This window comes from Arctopsyche grandis, chromosome 7, assembly GCF_051622035.1.
Source record: "Arctopsyche grandis isolate Sample6627 chromosome 7, ASM5162203v2, whole genome shotgun sequence".
In the NCBI taxonomy this organism is placed as follows: Eukaryota; Metazoa; Arthropoda; class Insecta; order Trichoptera; family Hydropsychidae; genus Arctopsyche; species Arctopsyche grandis.
The window spans coordinates 7,992,211-8,008,367 of record NC_135361.1 but is presented as its reverse complement, the minus strand read 5'-3'; the positions used below and the strand labels follow the sequence as shown (position 1 = coordinate 8,008,367).

General features: G+C 37.9%; 2 protein-coding genes across 2 annotated transcripts in view; one reads left to right on the top strand and one right to left on the bottom strand.

Annotated features, from left to right (window-relative positions):
• Positions 1–15,770, top strand: part of LOC143914230 (uncharacterized) — a 29,570-nt gene extending 13,800 nt beyond the window's left edge. Inside the window, exons 2-3 of the mRNA XM_077434363.1 lie at positions 14,574–14,648; positions 14,764–15,770. The gene's annotated coding sequence lies outside the window, so the exon portion shown is untranslated. The remainder of the gene's footprint in view (positions 1–14,573; positions 14,649–14,763) is intronic.
• Positions 2,778–13,779, bottom strand: LOC143914211 (nucleoprotein TPR-like). The gene is made up of 15 exons (XM_077434326.1): positions 13,498–13,779; positions 7,880–12,718; positions 7,642–7,800; positions 6,189–6,325; positions 6,002–6,103; positions 5,028–5,099; positions 4,761–4,934; positions 4,519–4,635; positions 4,287–4,442; positions 4,070–4,205; positions 3,836–3,932; positions 3,675–3,766; positions 3,458–3,606; positions 3,214–3,385; positions 2,778–3,140 (listed from the first exon to the last, which is right to left on the bottom strand). Exons 1-15 carry the CDS (start codon positions 13,631–13,633, stop codon positions 3,043–3,045), a joined length of 6,636 nt encoding a protein of 2,211 aa, XP_077290452.1. The 5' UTR covers positions 13,634–13,779; the 3' UTR covers positions 2,778–3,042.
• Positions 15,771–16,157: the final 387 nt, after the last annotated feature.

Below are 16,157 nucleotides of genomic sequence, written 5' to 3'. Positions count from 1 at the left end.
ATTGTTTAGTTGTTTTTACGATTCCTTCCTAATAACAACTTGTAACGTGACGTTCTCCCAGCCGTCCCATCAGTGGCAACATTAGTCCTTATTTCGGGTGGCCACACTCAGGCCGAGAGTTTTTACCGCGAAAAGCAGGAGACGAGAGCTATTCATTCATTCGCATTTCGGTCGTCCACGGGTACAGGCATGCCCCCCCCTCTCTAATCTCTCGCGAGCCGTTCCCATCGCGAACGTGCCCAGATATCAGCCATCTTGTTAAATAACCGCGGGACAATTGAGTGTATCATCACTCCCTTACCTGAGTTCCAACAGTTCGTCACCTGTATCTCCACGCAGCTTCCTAACCCCGTGCGGGTTAACCTTTCCGTGGTAGCCAAGCGCTCCGGAAAGCCCTAGAAGCATCAGCCGCTGGAAGACAGACCAGGTGAACCGAGAGTCAGCTTCACAACAGCTGCGCTGCATCTATAGACGAGACGAGGATTCTAATCAGGAACTTCACGACAACTATAATACATCCCAGGTTAGCCATTCTGTTCCCTTTGATCCCCCACCACGGAACGAACGCACCTGGAAGAACGAACAAACGTATCCCTGTACGCCAGTAACTCTCCCAGCGAGAGAGTTGTATTCCCGGTAAACGGACTACTAGTCATATGTGAACCAGTCACAGGACAACCGGTCGTTCTAGATCGGTCACACGTGATCATCCGTCACACTAAAACTGGTCACACCCTAAAATCGGTCACGAGAAAACTGGTTGACCGATTTAAGGGTGTGACCAGTTTTAATGTGACGGGTGATCACGTGTGACCGATCTAAAGCGACTGGTTGTCCTGTGACCGGTTCACATTTGACTAGTAATCACCGAACCGTATTCCCGCGTAAATACGTTCTGTCGCAAACTGTATTTATTCGACTGGTAACACTCTTTCAAACAAAACAATGTTGCTTAGTAACAAATTTTATCAATAAAGCAATTAAAGTGTCAATATTATAGTTTGTAAATAACGTTTTGTGATTTTGGGAGCATTTATTTTAAAAATGAAAAGCAACAATTTATCCGTCAAATTTCAAGATGAAGTTGTCTCGTCTTCTAAAATGCAAAAGATGGGGAAGCCGCGGCTCACTAAGAAATTAAAACAAGACATTATATTGGAGTCTATGAAATTTCCCGACATTCATCCGTATTTCAAGTGCCGTCATTTGGACGATGACCGCTATAAATCTGATGCAGCTCCGCAGCCCGACTTCGTGACCATCCTCGATATTGACCCCGACTTCTATTCCATCCTCAAATTCGATCAGACGAAGCAAAAAGCCAGTGCGAAAGATTGCGCTGCCGAGTCTAAGAAATGTTCCGTATTGCTACTGAAAGCTGGGTATGTAAACGACGAGCTGCTGAAGATCAAACAGAACTTCAAATTGGAAAAGCAGATATTCAATACTTTGTGTCGACACCATAACAAGTTCGTAGACAACTTTGAAGAATTTCTAGCTGAAAATTACGACGGCTCCATGCAGATGTTGAAAAAGTCGATGACGAAAGGTTTGCATTTGGAGGAGAAGCAGAATTCGTGCAGGAATTTAAACACTCAGCTGATGACGTTGAAATCCAAGATCTATGTGCTCGGAGAGAAGTTCAACTTTGCAACGACTTATCAAAAGTTTCTGTATCAGATTTCGCCGTTGACTTTACACTCTTCGGACACATTTCAAGACGACGAAGCTAAAAAAACGAATCAAATCCATGATAAAAGCGTAAAACAACCCGAATCGAGTCTTGTGAATTTGATATCAACACTGAAGACGGAACTGAGCGAGTCCAAAGAGCCTCAGTTGTACTTCAAAGAACCTTCAGAATTGAAAAGGCTGTTTGCAAGCATCGAAATGCAAAACTTAACATCCTGGACAAACGCTGAAAGGTTGACCAAGAGTCGCGGAGAAGTCAGATCCAACGTCGACACGTCTATCGATAATATTCATAACGAATTCGACGACATCGGAGAGCTCATCGAAAACATGACGACCACCATAAAATGGGAGGAGGCTAGAGTATGCGAGTTGAAGCAGAAAATTATTGCGATAATAAACGATATTTTACGCAACATGCTCTGCTCCGAAGAAGTGTTGAAGCTTGATATTTGCGTCCAAGATATTTACGATAAATTGATATTCAAGGACTTGAGTTTCGAGACGATCGCACTCATGGAGACTTTGGAAAATGAATACGAAGCTAATATGATCAAATTGGACTACATTAACTTAGAGTCGACCAAATCTACGCAGAGGCAATGTTATAAAGACGATATCACTATTATGAAGACTGCACAAGAGGCGGCTAAAAAATTGAAGAGATTGGAAACGCTTAGCAGGCATTTGAAGAAGACATTGACGCAAAGAACATTTGCATAGATCCGCCATTGCATTTTAAAAATCGGATTCTTCATTTTTTCCACATTTGTATATTTACTTATTTTTTAAAAACAAAAACACAGTATTTTTTTAATAATATTGATACCAATAAAGTTTCTATATATTTATTTATCACTATACATATTTGGGGTCTGTTGTGTATTAAGTTTAATACGAGAGTTGACACACTAGTTATTTAATAAAACCTCGTAAAAATGAAAACTTTCAAATAAATTTTTTTATACGAAAAGACAAATAAATGACAAAGCTTTATTTTCCCCTGATGAAATTTCGTCACAAATTTTGTCTATATTGAACATTATATGGGATTTTTTAATATATTTATAAAAAATGTACTTATAATAATTTACCGTTCTTTATTTTCTTCTCAATCATTTCAAATTTATAATTCAAAATGTAAATAATTATTATATTATATTACTTGTATTATTAAAATACTGTAATGTTATTATTTATTTAATCTACTTAACGTAAGAAATCGAGTAAAAAATAAACAAAAGAATATCACAATATAACTTATGTTTTTTTACATACATATAATAGTAAACATTTCCGAGGCAAATACATGCACACAGACTATTTTGAAATTTAACTAATTTATCTTCTTCAAAAGCGTTTATAAAAATTTGGCGGTCGTCTCATCACATGTCTGCCTCCTCTCGGCGAACCTCTCTGCGGAGCAAATCCTCTCCTCATATTTATATCTACAAAAAAAAAAGACAAATTAAACACCACTAACGTATTCATAAAAACCATTACACCAAACGACAAACTTACCTGAGTTCCAAACAATCGGCGATGGTCTCTGGTCAGTTGAACGTTGAGCTAAATGATGAATTTGGGGAGACATTGATCTGCGGTGCATGGATCGAGATCCTCTCCACGAGCCCCTTATCGCCGTGTTGTTACTTCCGGTGCTACTTGCCTCCGCTTCTCGGCCTTCTTCGACCTGAATATTACATTAAAACCATCCTTTAATCCATCGTCACTTTTTATATGATCACCGGGAGCTGAATATTACCTGAGGTACGAAAGACGAAGGCGTACTTTGCGAGCTGACCGTTGGTGATTCGTCATCGATTATATTGCTACGACTCGATAGACTTCCGCCGACTTCGGCTTCTGAGCTTTGTGGAGTCACAACTATGTTCGCCGAAAGAGCTGGTGTTCCTGAAACAGTATTTTTTCATGCAGAAACAATATAAGATATTTGAATTAAAAGAAGTGAATGTAACTACCTTGTAATGTAGGGTCGTGAGGCATCTGTTGTGGAGCAACGTCTGCTTGAGCATCGTCAGCTACGGCACCAGTAGCTGCATTACTACTTTCGCTAAAAATAACCATATTTTAAGACTACATATGTTAGATAGATGCAATTGATATATTATAATATACTAACCTCTCATTTCTCGCCGGTATATACAGCGTTGGAGTAGAAGGTACAATGCTATCATCAGCTTCTTCGTAAGTTCCACCTGTTGCTGCAGATGTAACTCCTACAAAAACCGATTTTGGATAATCAAACACATCTTTAGGTTAAGATTACAAGATTTATTGAAGGAGTAATTAGGATAATGAGAGCCAAATATGAAACTTTGACAGGTTTCAATTTAATTTTAAACAAAACAATAACCTGTTCCACTAGAAATCGTTTCGATCTGTTGTTCTTGTATAGGATTTCCTATTGTAGATACAGTCGGAAAATTTCCAGAGAGACTTTCATCACATCTTCTAGAACCGACATCTTCATGATGAGAACTCCTCACTTCCTATACAAACCCAAACAAGATTATTTTAACAACAATCAAAACTACAACAACGACATGTAAATTATGCAAAAATTAAATTACTTGAGATGAATCGTCGACGAGATCGACTTCATTATTACTTCCAGTAGCTTCTTGATCTTCCGGTATATTTAAATCGGCAACACTTCTAGCTTCCGTTGCCGGCCTTTCCTTATCGTCGATATCATTCTCCTCATCCTCCACTTCATATATAGGATCCTATAACGAAAAAAAAAACGATACAATATTAATTCATTTACCACAATTAAACACAACAGTACCGAACATTACAAACCTGATAATTTTCTTCATCGTCGGAATCCCCAAAACCGACCATCTCATCTTCTTGATCTCTCTGTGAAGACGTCGGCATCTGATAGTCTGCGTCGTTCTCAGTAACTCTTTGGAAACCCTTTACAAACAAATAAAAAAATTTGGATAAGACTAAACTTCAACAAAACTTCATCTATTGTTACTACGTACACAAAGTGAAAATGAGTTTTCAAAATAAACAAAAATTTAAATTCAAATGAATACCTGGATCTTCAGTCGTTTAAGAATAGTCTTCTGCGGTTGGGCCGACAATACCCGAGGTCTTTTAAAAGCCCTATGCAATTCGCCCTTATTCACCAGTCCACTGTTGCCGCTGACCGGTCCATGTGACGTGGTAACCGTCGAACTGGAATTATTATTAGACGAACTGGATGCTTGCTGTAAAAGTAACGATGGGAACAAAGTGGCATTCATTTTACTTTTCATAAAGATATGTGATATATATCGTGTTAATTGAAAAAAGAAAAGTACCTGCTGATGTGGATGAAGAGCTTGAGCATCAGCCGCTGTAGTTTCCATGCGAGGCATAACAAGCGCAACAGCCTACATATATGCAAAAAGATACTGGTCAATTGTTATATTATACAAATCAAATTTAGCCAGCAGCATAGCTTGGTGGTTGCGCTAATGCTAACCACCCGAGGATTGACCTCGATTGAAAAGAATTTATTCCGAGTATTATATGTAGTGCTGCTGGTCAGATTTGCATATTTGTGACTTCAAGTCGATCGTTTCCTATCAGAGTTTGTCAATTTATCTGATTTCATTGTTGAAATGGTTCCTCATCAAATTGGCAAACTGTCACCACTATTTGAATATGATTTCAAAAATGTATACATGTTCAAGTTTAACCGCGGCCGTCTTCTATGGAAGCTTTGCGCGACAAGTCTGTAGCGCGGCTGTCTTCCATAGAATTTCTGAACTTTGCACGGGATTTTGAGCCTTATATGCGCCCATTTCAACTGTTTTATGGTTCAAAATTGGTTGAATATATTACTGAGAGTTGAATGCCATCTATTCAATTTGCTTAAAATGAATATATACCAGTCAAAATTAGTTTTTTGTGGAACCATAGTGAAACCTCGTTTATGTGACGTCACGTCTGTTGAACAATGGCGACGATACGTCTCAATTGTATGAAGAATGATTATTTGACAATTAAGCCAAAACTACGAGATATATTATGTATTTTATTGTTTAAAATAATACTTTATGTGTTAATTAACATATCTGGTTACTTGAGTAAATATTAAAATCTGTATTCAAGGTCGAAAACTCGATTGCCTAATTCGCGAAAAAGGTGCCGCGTACAGGGCTTGTTCGCTATATTTGGAAAATTGGATGCATCGGCTATGCTGTCTTTACCAAAGTATAAATAAATATAAATACAAGTCACTCTGTATTCACATGACGCCATTATATTAAGACATTTAAAAAAAACCTACCTGTGATCCAAGTTGAGATGTACTCAAGGACTGAGGTACTAAAGGTACGTTGCCGCCTACACTGGACGTCTCACCGCCAACAGAAATGTCAGTATCCATATCCTAAAATACATTGGAATGCAATCATCATCATTGAATATATAATAAAATCCGGGATAAAACTATATACGACGGAAGCGAATGCAACCTGGGTGGATTCCGGAGGAGGTAGAGCAACATGACGAGCGTGCTGAGGATGTATTCGAGTGCCGGGAGAAGAACTGCTCGGCAAGTATTCAATTCCGAGTGAGCTTGAAGACGATAACATATCCCCGGTGACGCTTCCTACAAAAGTACAATAATAATTACAACACTTTTCTCAATATCCGACGGGAAGTGTTCACATGCGAGATTCCTTACTACGCCCAGGAAACTTATTAAATCTAGATTTCCTATTTCAATCGTTATGGAGTGTTTCATGAGAAGAAATCTCATTGATGAACATCCACTTATGAAGTAGATCACTCGGAGAATTGTTATAATGCATAATAGAAGTGGCTTTAGGCGTCATAGTGATTCGGTATGGCTGTCGCCATACTTAATTAGTTTCCGCCACAGTCGTGTTGGATGTGCATTGTGCAACTTTTAACTGTGCACTTCTCCATCTTGCGAGTAATATGAACAAATCAGACATACGTAGAACACCAAACAATCGACAAGCGCCAGACAGACTGAACCACAGATTAACGACACGTGTACCTTATGCGTGCGCACTGCTCGCACTTACACCAAACGAAATCTACCCGAAGTCCCGACATACCTACCCTGTATACGTTCTGTGTTTCTGATACTTGCCTTATTAAACTCGCCAGAAAGATCCAACTCAATTTTAATAATTGCATCTGTGCACATCGAAAGGTTACTTGTCATCTGATGTGCAATCTATCATTCGTGAAGTCGAGAATTGCTTTTAAAGCAGCCATCCAGTTAATCTGTGGTTCAGTCTGTCTGGCGCTTGTCGATCGTTTACACCAAACCCCAAACAACACACAACTATGGCGAAAACTAATTAAGTATGGCGATAGCCATACTGCAACCTTACAACACTATGACGCCTAAAGCCACTTCTATTATTATTATTAACCAGCAGCGTGGACTTGGTTAACACATTATGCTTTCGAGCAGTGTTCATGATTCGATTTCCACTAGTACCTGCTGGACAGACTTTGGTTTGTGACCCCAGGTCGATCGTTTCCTATCAGTTTGCTTATTTTTCTGATTTTCATTGAAACCGGCTCCAGTAAAATTGGCATCTCCTTTAAAATCTATCTTGCAAGTCTCAAGTTATTCAGCGTCTTTAGGTTCGCCAATTTGTATGATAAAATGCAGCAAAAATGTCATCGTAGATGATGTTTGAATGAATTCGCATTGTATAAATGCTTGTATTGTATCTGTATAAGTACACTCGTCGCTTCGGAGCGATCTGTAAAGTGTGTATGTTCGATTGAAATAAAATATTACATTTCTCTGAGACCACTTTTGGGTACAAACGGGTTGTGAGTCAACTTCCCTAATATATGACCTTGGAAAGAGGTATCAACATAAAACAAATACAATCTTGGCATATACAACTAGCAACCTTTCAAGAACGAGAAACGAACCAGTAGTATGCGGAGCTTGAATCAACGAATGTGTTGTAGGCTGAGCAGTGGTCGGCAGAACAGCAGCCGTACGAACACCACTATGTGATGCCATGGGCCTGATGGATGCCAGAGGTGTATCTCCGGTCACTCTTCTATTGGTATCCCTCTGCGATACGCCTACAATTATACAAATCATAAAATAAATACACCCAATATATTTATATTAACATATCATATGTAAAACATTGGTAAGTACCAGCCATGGGTTTGATATTGGCTGTGGGAGGTTCGCTGCTGCACTTTTCTCCTTGGTTGCTGCTCGTTGACGGTTTTGGACTTTGATGTATGTCGATCTTCTTCTGCATTTGGTTTATCTTCTGCATTAGCAGTTCTATCTGCTTATTGAGCTGCAATATTTCTGCTTGCTTCTCTTGCAGCATTTGCGTCCTTTCTTTTTCTAGCTTCGCAGCACGGCCGTCGTATTGAGACTTCAACAGAGACAATCGCACGTCATTTTCGTCCTTGTTTTGTTCGAAGACTTCCAATTTAGCTTTTGCCTCGTTGAGTTCTTTTGTGAGGTTCTCCTTCGCTTCGGTCGCTATCATTATCTTGGCCTTGGCTTGTTTCAACAGTTGCCTCGCCTTCTCCTCCATGGTTGTGTGCTCCAGGCTCGATTGCTTCAACGTGTCAATTTCTTTCTGCAAGGTTTTGTTCTCATCCGTGCTTGAAGATATCTGAGTTTTTAAATCGCTTAATTTATCCGCATGATTCCGTTCCAAGTCGATTGTCTTCTGCTCTAGAATTTTGCACGTTTCTATGTGAGTTTCGGAAGTGGTAGCTGCTTCCGAGACAAGAGCAGCCGACTTCTTTTTCTCTTCTTCTACCGTTTTCAACAATTCCTCGTACTGGGTCTTATACCGTTTTCCGATCTTGCGTACTTGAGCTTCTTTCGATCTGATATCAGCGATGATAGCATCATCAGCATTCGATTTAACACCTAAATCGATGACTTCTTTCGTCTTTTCTGTAATTACAGATCTTGCTTCAGAAAGATCTTGGTTCAACTTATCGAAATCTCTCTTCACCGAAGTCAATTCGTTGATTTTCTTCTTCAAATTATCGCTGAGTATCGATTGATGTTTACACAAATTGTCTACTTGGTTTTCATATTGACTCTTTTCGACGGTCAATTTAGTAATTTCATCTGAAAGTTTCTTGATGTTGTCCTTTTCGGTGGCAAGAGATTTAGTAAGCATCTCCCGTTCGGTCTGAAGTTTCTTAAAATCATCCGTGCTGGTCGTATCATCTTTTTCGATTAGGGCATTTGCCATATTTTTCCACTTAACGACTTCCGTTCTGTAATTATTATTCTCAGTTTGAAGTAAACTAATCTTTGCCGACAGTTCGTTATTATTCTCTTGAAGGTGAACGATGCTATTAGACAGTTCGGTATACTTTTTAGACATTTCTTGAACCTGGGCGTGAAGATGGTCCCTTTCTTTGCGAAGGTCAACGAAACAATCTGACATAGCATTGAGAGTTTCAACCTTTCTAATAACACCAGAGTGCTTGGCAGATACAATATCAGATTGATTTTTATCCACAGAAGTCAGCTTAGCATCGTCTAATTGGGTCTCAGTGGTTTCCAATTGCGATTTGATCCTTTGATTTTCGACTTGCATTATTTCAAACTTCGTCATCAGTATGTCCTTCTCCTTCCTCAAATACTTGATGATTTGAAGCAATTGTTCGGAAGACTTAGATTCAACTTCATCTAATGAATAATTGAGGGTATTATCAGCGATGGATACATCCCCGACGTTATCCAAAGACTTCGAAGTGTGTGCTAAAGTCAGTTTTGAACTTAAGCTTTGAATCCTATCATGTAAAATTGTGTTTTGCTTGTTAATGTCTAGAAGTTGGTCTTTAACGTCACCGTTCTCTTGCAGGAGCATCTTCTCGCGATTCTCCCAAGCTTCTTTGTTTTCTTTCAACACGCTTTCCAATTCCATCTTAATACGTTCCATCTCGCCGATTTCTTGATTTGCTTTAAGCAACTGTTCTTTTATTTGAGTGAGGCTTTGAATATCGTTAGAATGTAGGATGATTTCATAAGCATACTTTTCTTCAGCTTCTTGACCAGATTCTGCCAGCTTTTTGATATCCAACAGCGCTTTATCCAAAGCAGAACTCTTATCAGTCAACTCTTGAGACATGGAGCTTAACATATCCTGCTTCGACTTGACTTCGATAGACGACACGGCAAGCTTTTCTTCTAAGCTTTCACACTTTTTCCTCAAATCTTCTTCTTGCTTCTGAGACATTTCAAGTTGAGCCTCGGTCTTTTGCTTATACTCGTTAAAGGTCTCATTGAGAGCCTTCAAATCTCTTTCGGAGCTTTCATAAATATTGCAATACTTCTCGATATGCCCTCTGCTGATTTCCAACTGTTGTTTCAAGACTTGTACATCATCAGAACGTTCACCAGACGGAGCAGAACCCAAAGCTGGATTATAAGATGCGTCGTTTTTATTTTTGTAAGACAATTGGCTATTAAGATCTTTGATGACAGTAGCTTTCGAAAGCAAATCCTCTTTAGCTTCGGTCAATTCCGCTTTCAACTTTTCGATCACATCTTGCTCGGAATAGATTTGATGTTTATATTGTTCCATTTCATCTTTCAAATACGATGTCAAATCACGATACTTGCTCTGCTCCAACTGAAGCATGCATCGCAATGTCGAATAGGTTATATTAGCCTCTTCTAGCGTCGACTGTATTTTAACGACGGAATCACTATCATTGTTTTCGATGGAGCTTTTGATGGATTCTATATTTTTGACGGCAAATGAATAATCCTGCTTGTCTTGAGACGTGTTCCGACTTTCATTCTGTAACTTTTTAGATAGATTTATCAATTTCGTATGTTCCGTTTGCAAGGTATTAATAAGAGACTCTGCTTGCATGAGTTTACTCTTCGAAATGGACAACTCATCGTGGATTTTCTTGTTGAAAGTTTCCTGTTTGCCCATCAAGTGCGAATACGAGTTGACTTTGCCGGTGAGTACTGTAATCTCTCTATTGTTCATCTGCAAAACTTTGCACTTTTCGGCAAGGCCGTTCGAAGTGGACAAGCATTTGATGTATTTGGAATGCAATTCGTTCAACTGCTTTTGAGCCGTGTCGTTCATTTGCACCAACTTCAACTCGTTCGTCTTAGATTTCTCGACAAACAGTCTGTGCTGTTCTTTTTCGTGATGCAATTCTTTCTTCATATCGGCCAGCTGCGACTCCAAGATTTCCAAGCATTGGAATTTATCGGCGCCTGTCTTGTCGAAGGATTCATCGCATTTTTTCATGGAATTTTCTAGATTTTGATCATTGCACATTTTCTTGTATGTGTCTCGCTGTCTGATAAGTTCATTTATCATCTTGACTTGGCGGTCTTGGGCTTCAGTCAATTCCGCTATTCTATTCTTGAGCGTTTCCAATTTAGCTTCAAAATCTTCACCGTCTATTTGATCTTTGATTTGTTCCTTTTCCTCTTTTTTCTCAGACAAATTTCTAACCAACTTCAACAACTTTTGATTGTTAGCCTGTAAGTCTTTAATATCGCTGAATGTGACCAATTCAGAGGTTATAATTTGAGAGGAATTCAAACCGACGTTTGAATTTATCATTGAATTTGAAATATTACTATCATCGTGCGAGAAATATTTACCCTTTCTAACTTCAGCTTCTTTTAATAAGAAACAAATTTGATGGCTAAGATCGTCTACTTCGATTTTGAGCTGAGCGTTTTCTTTCTGATAGCGAGTTGAAAGTTTGGTATTTTCAGCGCTTTCTTCCTTCAGTTGATTGTATTCTGAGACTACCGAATCTAAGCGTTGATTCAAAAGCGAATTCATCTCTGCAGTTTCTTCACACTGCACTTTTTGCTGTTCAATGAACGGCGCCTTTTCTTCCAATTCATTCACAATCCTATTGAGAGCGTGGGTTAGGCGTTTATTTTCGCCCTTTTCAGCGGTCAATTCTTCGGATAATTGAATGAGTTGGTCGTAAGCTTGCGTCAGAGACATTCGCGATTTGATAAACCTGGAGGCTATAGCGGCTGAAGGGGATAAATCTTCCATGGCAGCCGAAAAGCTCTCATTATCGGTCAGTTGCAAAAGCTCATTGGCATTTTCCAATTCACGTTTCAAAGAAGCAATCGAATCATTCTTTATGTCGATCATTTCCTTGTGTTCAAGATTAGATCGCTTAAAATTCAACTCCAACTCTTCGTACTTATCACTAGACTCGGTCAATAATTGTCGCAATTCTGTAATAGCTCTTGTCAACTCTTCGTTTTTAGCGTTAGAATCTTCTTGTATATTTTTGTACATTTCTACGATCTTCGTCTTTGAAATGAGCTCATTATTAAATTCTTCGCTGGTTTTACTTTCCTTTTCAAAGAATTGGTTCAACTTTTTATTTAACATCTCAACTTTAGAATTTAAATTATCCTTCACGAGATTCAATTTAGTAATTTTAATATTGCTAACATTCAATTCATCATTTTTTCTAGCCAGTTGCCTTTCAAAGTCGACTTTTAGCGAGGCCAAATTTCCCTGCACATTCTGAAGATCGGCCGAACACCTGTTGAGTTCTCCTTTCAGCATTTCAATTTGGTCCACGCGTCCGGCTTTGCTACTTTCCGAATGCAATTCCATATAATAATTACACATTGATTTATTTTGAAGGCTCTTTGTCTTCAACAATGACTCGCTTTTGACGTTGAAAGCTTTCTGCAGTTGTATGTGCGATTCGTCAATCATCTGTTTCATGCAATTCATTTCTTTGTTACGTGTTTCGATCATATTTGAAAGGCTGTCCTGTACGAGCAAGGCTGAATCTCTCTGAAGACGGAAGCTTTCGGAATTGTTCTGGTGTATCTTGAGGGAATCTCGAGCATCAGACAGTTCGGATCTTGCCAAATCCAACTGTTTTTCTAGTTCTTCCATTTTCTTCTGGGCGTCGGTCAGTTCCGATTGGTTTTTTTCACATTTGTCCGAAACAGTCAAAAAATCGGTCTCCAACTGTTTAATCTTTTCATCTGAAACGAAAATAAAAAAACAATTGATACATGTATACAGGTTTTTCATTCCAAATTGACCCATTTTCTTTTCAAATTAAACCTTTTACATTTAAAATTGACCCTTTTTCAATGTCAACCAATTCGCCTTAGATTTTTCGACGAACAGTCTGTGCTGTTATTTTTCGTGAGGGCAATTCTTTCTTCATATCGGCCAGCTGCGACTCCAAGATTTCCAAGCATTGGAATTTATCGCATTTCTTCAATGTTTTCAATGTAAATTTGATCATTGCACAGTTCATGTCAATTTGAAATGAAAAAGGGTCAATTTGAAATAAAACAAGTTGGAACGAAAAACCTATATTTAACCAAAATCAATTTTTAAAGAATATTTTTTAGTAAAATCTACCATTTTTATTCAAAATTGAATTGCTACATTTGCATGTTTAAGTAGACTGTCTCAATCATATTGTATGTAAAATCAAAGTACAGAAACTGTTTAAATGTAGAATAAGGTTTAAGAATAAAGCTTTTTGGCACTGAGCCAAACATTGATTATACATAAGTAAAAAAAAAAAAAAATTTAAAGGGTATAAACTTCAAATATGTATGTAGTGTAAAAATATAACCTCAAAAAAAAAAGGTAATGTTTGATCAATGTCATGTTATTGTAGGTTTATATTAATATTACGGGATATATAGATTAGTTGAGTGTTTCTGAAATGGTTGTATCCTGTGTGTAAATGAAAATGATTAATCCTGGAATTAAAGGAGTAGAATTGAATGACGGCATTGTGTACCTTTGTCGCGCAAAAGCGCGCGCTCAACGGCGGGTCGACGATCGCTTGGGGTGGCGACTCCTGGCGGAGACTCCGAGGCCGAAGCCGAAGCCAAAGCCGACTCCGACTCCAACTCCGCCCCACCAGACACCTCCATGTCGGGGGTGGGGTCGGGGGCGGAGTCGGGAAGACGGCGACTCCGTAAATCCAGTTTTCGGCTTTTACTTCTAAACTACGCAAGACACCGGCTGTCACAGGCGCGACAGCCGAAACACGCTTACGTACAGTGTTGCCAGTACCATCTATAACTCCCTATTTTGTATTTTTTGTGCTGTTAAAATTTTTCTCATATAATAATTTTCGGTCTCCCTCACGGGCCCGAATGTGAAACGCCCGAAACGGTACTATGTATAATATATATGAGTGGCATGCGGTGAAATTATCTCTCTTTTTACTAACCTCTTATACAATTCATATGGTTTTCGTGTAAGTGGTAATTTTTTATATCTCTTATCTCTTATTGTCATACAGCCTTGTTTAATGTGCGCGCGAAAAATACGGGAGGAAAACCTATTCCTCTTGTTCCTGTTGTATCCTGCTCGCGCAAATTAAGTGAGTATGTACCGTTTACCATGCACCCTTTTTTTATCTTTCGACTTAAGATCTTTCGATTTTCGATCTTTGCCTTCCGATATTTGCGTTTCACATTCGGGCCCGTGAGGTAGACCCAATAATTTGATTCATCATTCTAATGCCAAATCCGTATTCGGACGTAGGCGACCACCATGGGCAGACAGAATTCCTCCCTATCATAGGCAAGCCGAAATAACATTTCGAGACCGAGTCCCATCCATGACCTGATGTTCCGGAGCCAAGAGAGCTTCTTTCTCCCAAGCCACCGTTTGCTTTCTATTTTCCCCTGTATGATTGTTTGTAGAAGGCGATATTTGGGGCCGCGAATAATGTGGCCAAAGTATTCCATCTTACGGCGTTTCACCGTGTCAAGAAGCTCTCTCTTTTTATGAAGGACTGTTTCGTTTCTTACATGCTCCTTCCACGAGATCTTTAGCATCCTCTGATAATACCCCATTTCAAAGGACTCTAACCTGTTCATGGATGCCACTAATAGCGTCCACGTTTCGCATCCATACAGCAACACCGACCGACTTGCTGTTAAGTTTCATATAATTTGCAATTTTAGTATAAATCACTGTCAATGTTTTCAATCCAAATAATTAAATGAGATGTAACTGAAATATTGACTCTAATGTTGATTCTGTTTATTAGGAACAAATGCACCAGCCGACGGAATTTTTACTTTGTTGAAAAAAATGATTCGGTGATTATTCCGCAAAAAGTAATCTCACGCACACCACTAAAATCTCGATCACGGAACATCTGGCAGCCAAATCTCCATCAATCGAATCGAAAGAATATTTTTTTAAGAAGCCAGATATCATCATACAACTTATCGGCATCTAAAAATTTTGGTATTTCAAATTTTTGTTCTTAAGATTTATTACTGAGAAATATTTCAATAGGCTGTTTACAAAATTATAAAATTTTACCAAGTAATCAGTAGTCTTTTATACCTTTATACCTTCTTAGCTTCAGTAACAAATTTTTATTTTGCACCCGAGATAAACGCTATAGATCTATTTAGTTCTTTATACGTTTTTGCATACAAGTTATGAATTTTTGATATACAATTTTATTTATTTTTATAATTTTATGGGGGATTTACTACATACCAGCATAAATAACACTCACCAAAGCCCATATACGACTATCTGAAACCCGGAGACTTGGGGTCAAAACTATAGGGGTGGCAATCCTAGATATATTGAATGAAAAGAATCGAATGTTTTTTACCTTTTGCGTTTAAACGCTGAAAATTGCGGTTGAAAACTATTAAGTTCCATTTAATGAAACATAAAAAGATATTTTTACATATATAAAGACTCTTCCTTCTTATCGAGCAAAATCCTTTTAAATTTTTGGGAATCTCTTAATTGACATGTCCCCTTTATATATATTAGAATCAATTGTTTGTGCAATTACCACTTTTTGGAAAGTGTCATCAGATTTGGATTTAGCAGTTCAAGCATTTTCAGCATTCTGGTTCTACACATGCATATATACAATCAGATTATTTGTTGAAATGTCGCAATATATGTATGTATTTTGTACATGTTATCACTCAAATGTACATATTTATGTAAAAAATTAAAACTAATTTATCAGCTAAAATCTAAGAGAAAAAAGAAAATACACAATGAAAACACTTTTTTTTTAAAAATGAAATATATTATTTAATTTAAAATTAAACAATAGGTAATAAAAACAATAATACAATCTATAATTACAGGTATGTTTGGTAGGTTGGTTGGATAAAATTACATATTTACAAGGTATACGTGGGATAAAAATATATTTTTAAAATTTGAAAGGCAAAAATACATGAAATTACACATACATTTGTTCACGTATGACGTTCAACACCACAAATTGACTCACATCAATATTTAGCATCAAACAACACAATAATAATAACAACTAAGTTAAAATACATATCATAAGTATGTATGTAGATTCAATTTCGACATTTTTCTTTTGATTAATAAAACTTTCTTATTGAAATCACACAAATATAAACAACGTACTAAATGTACTGAGTACCG

Coding starts and splice junctions, on each gene's coding strand:
- LOC143914211 (XM_077434326.1), bottom strand. CDS start 13,633: ATGGAGGTGTCTGGTGGGGCGGAGTTGGAGTCGGAGTCGGCTTTGGCT. Junction 4,636..4,760: donor TTAAACGACTGAAGATCCAG/GTATTCATTTGA, acceptor TTGTTTGTAAAG/GGTTTCCAAAGAGTTACTGA. Junction 4,443..4,518: donor ACGATGAAGAAAATTATCAG/GTTTGTAATGTT, acceptor TTTTCGTTATAG/GATCCTATATATGAAGTGGA.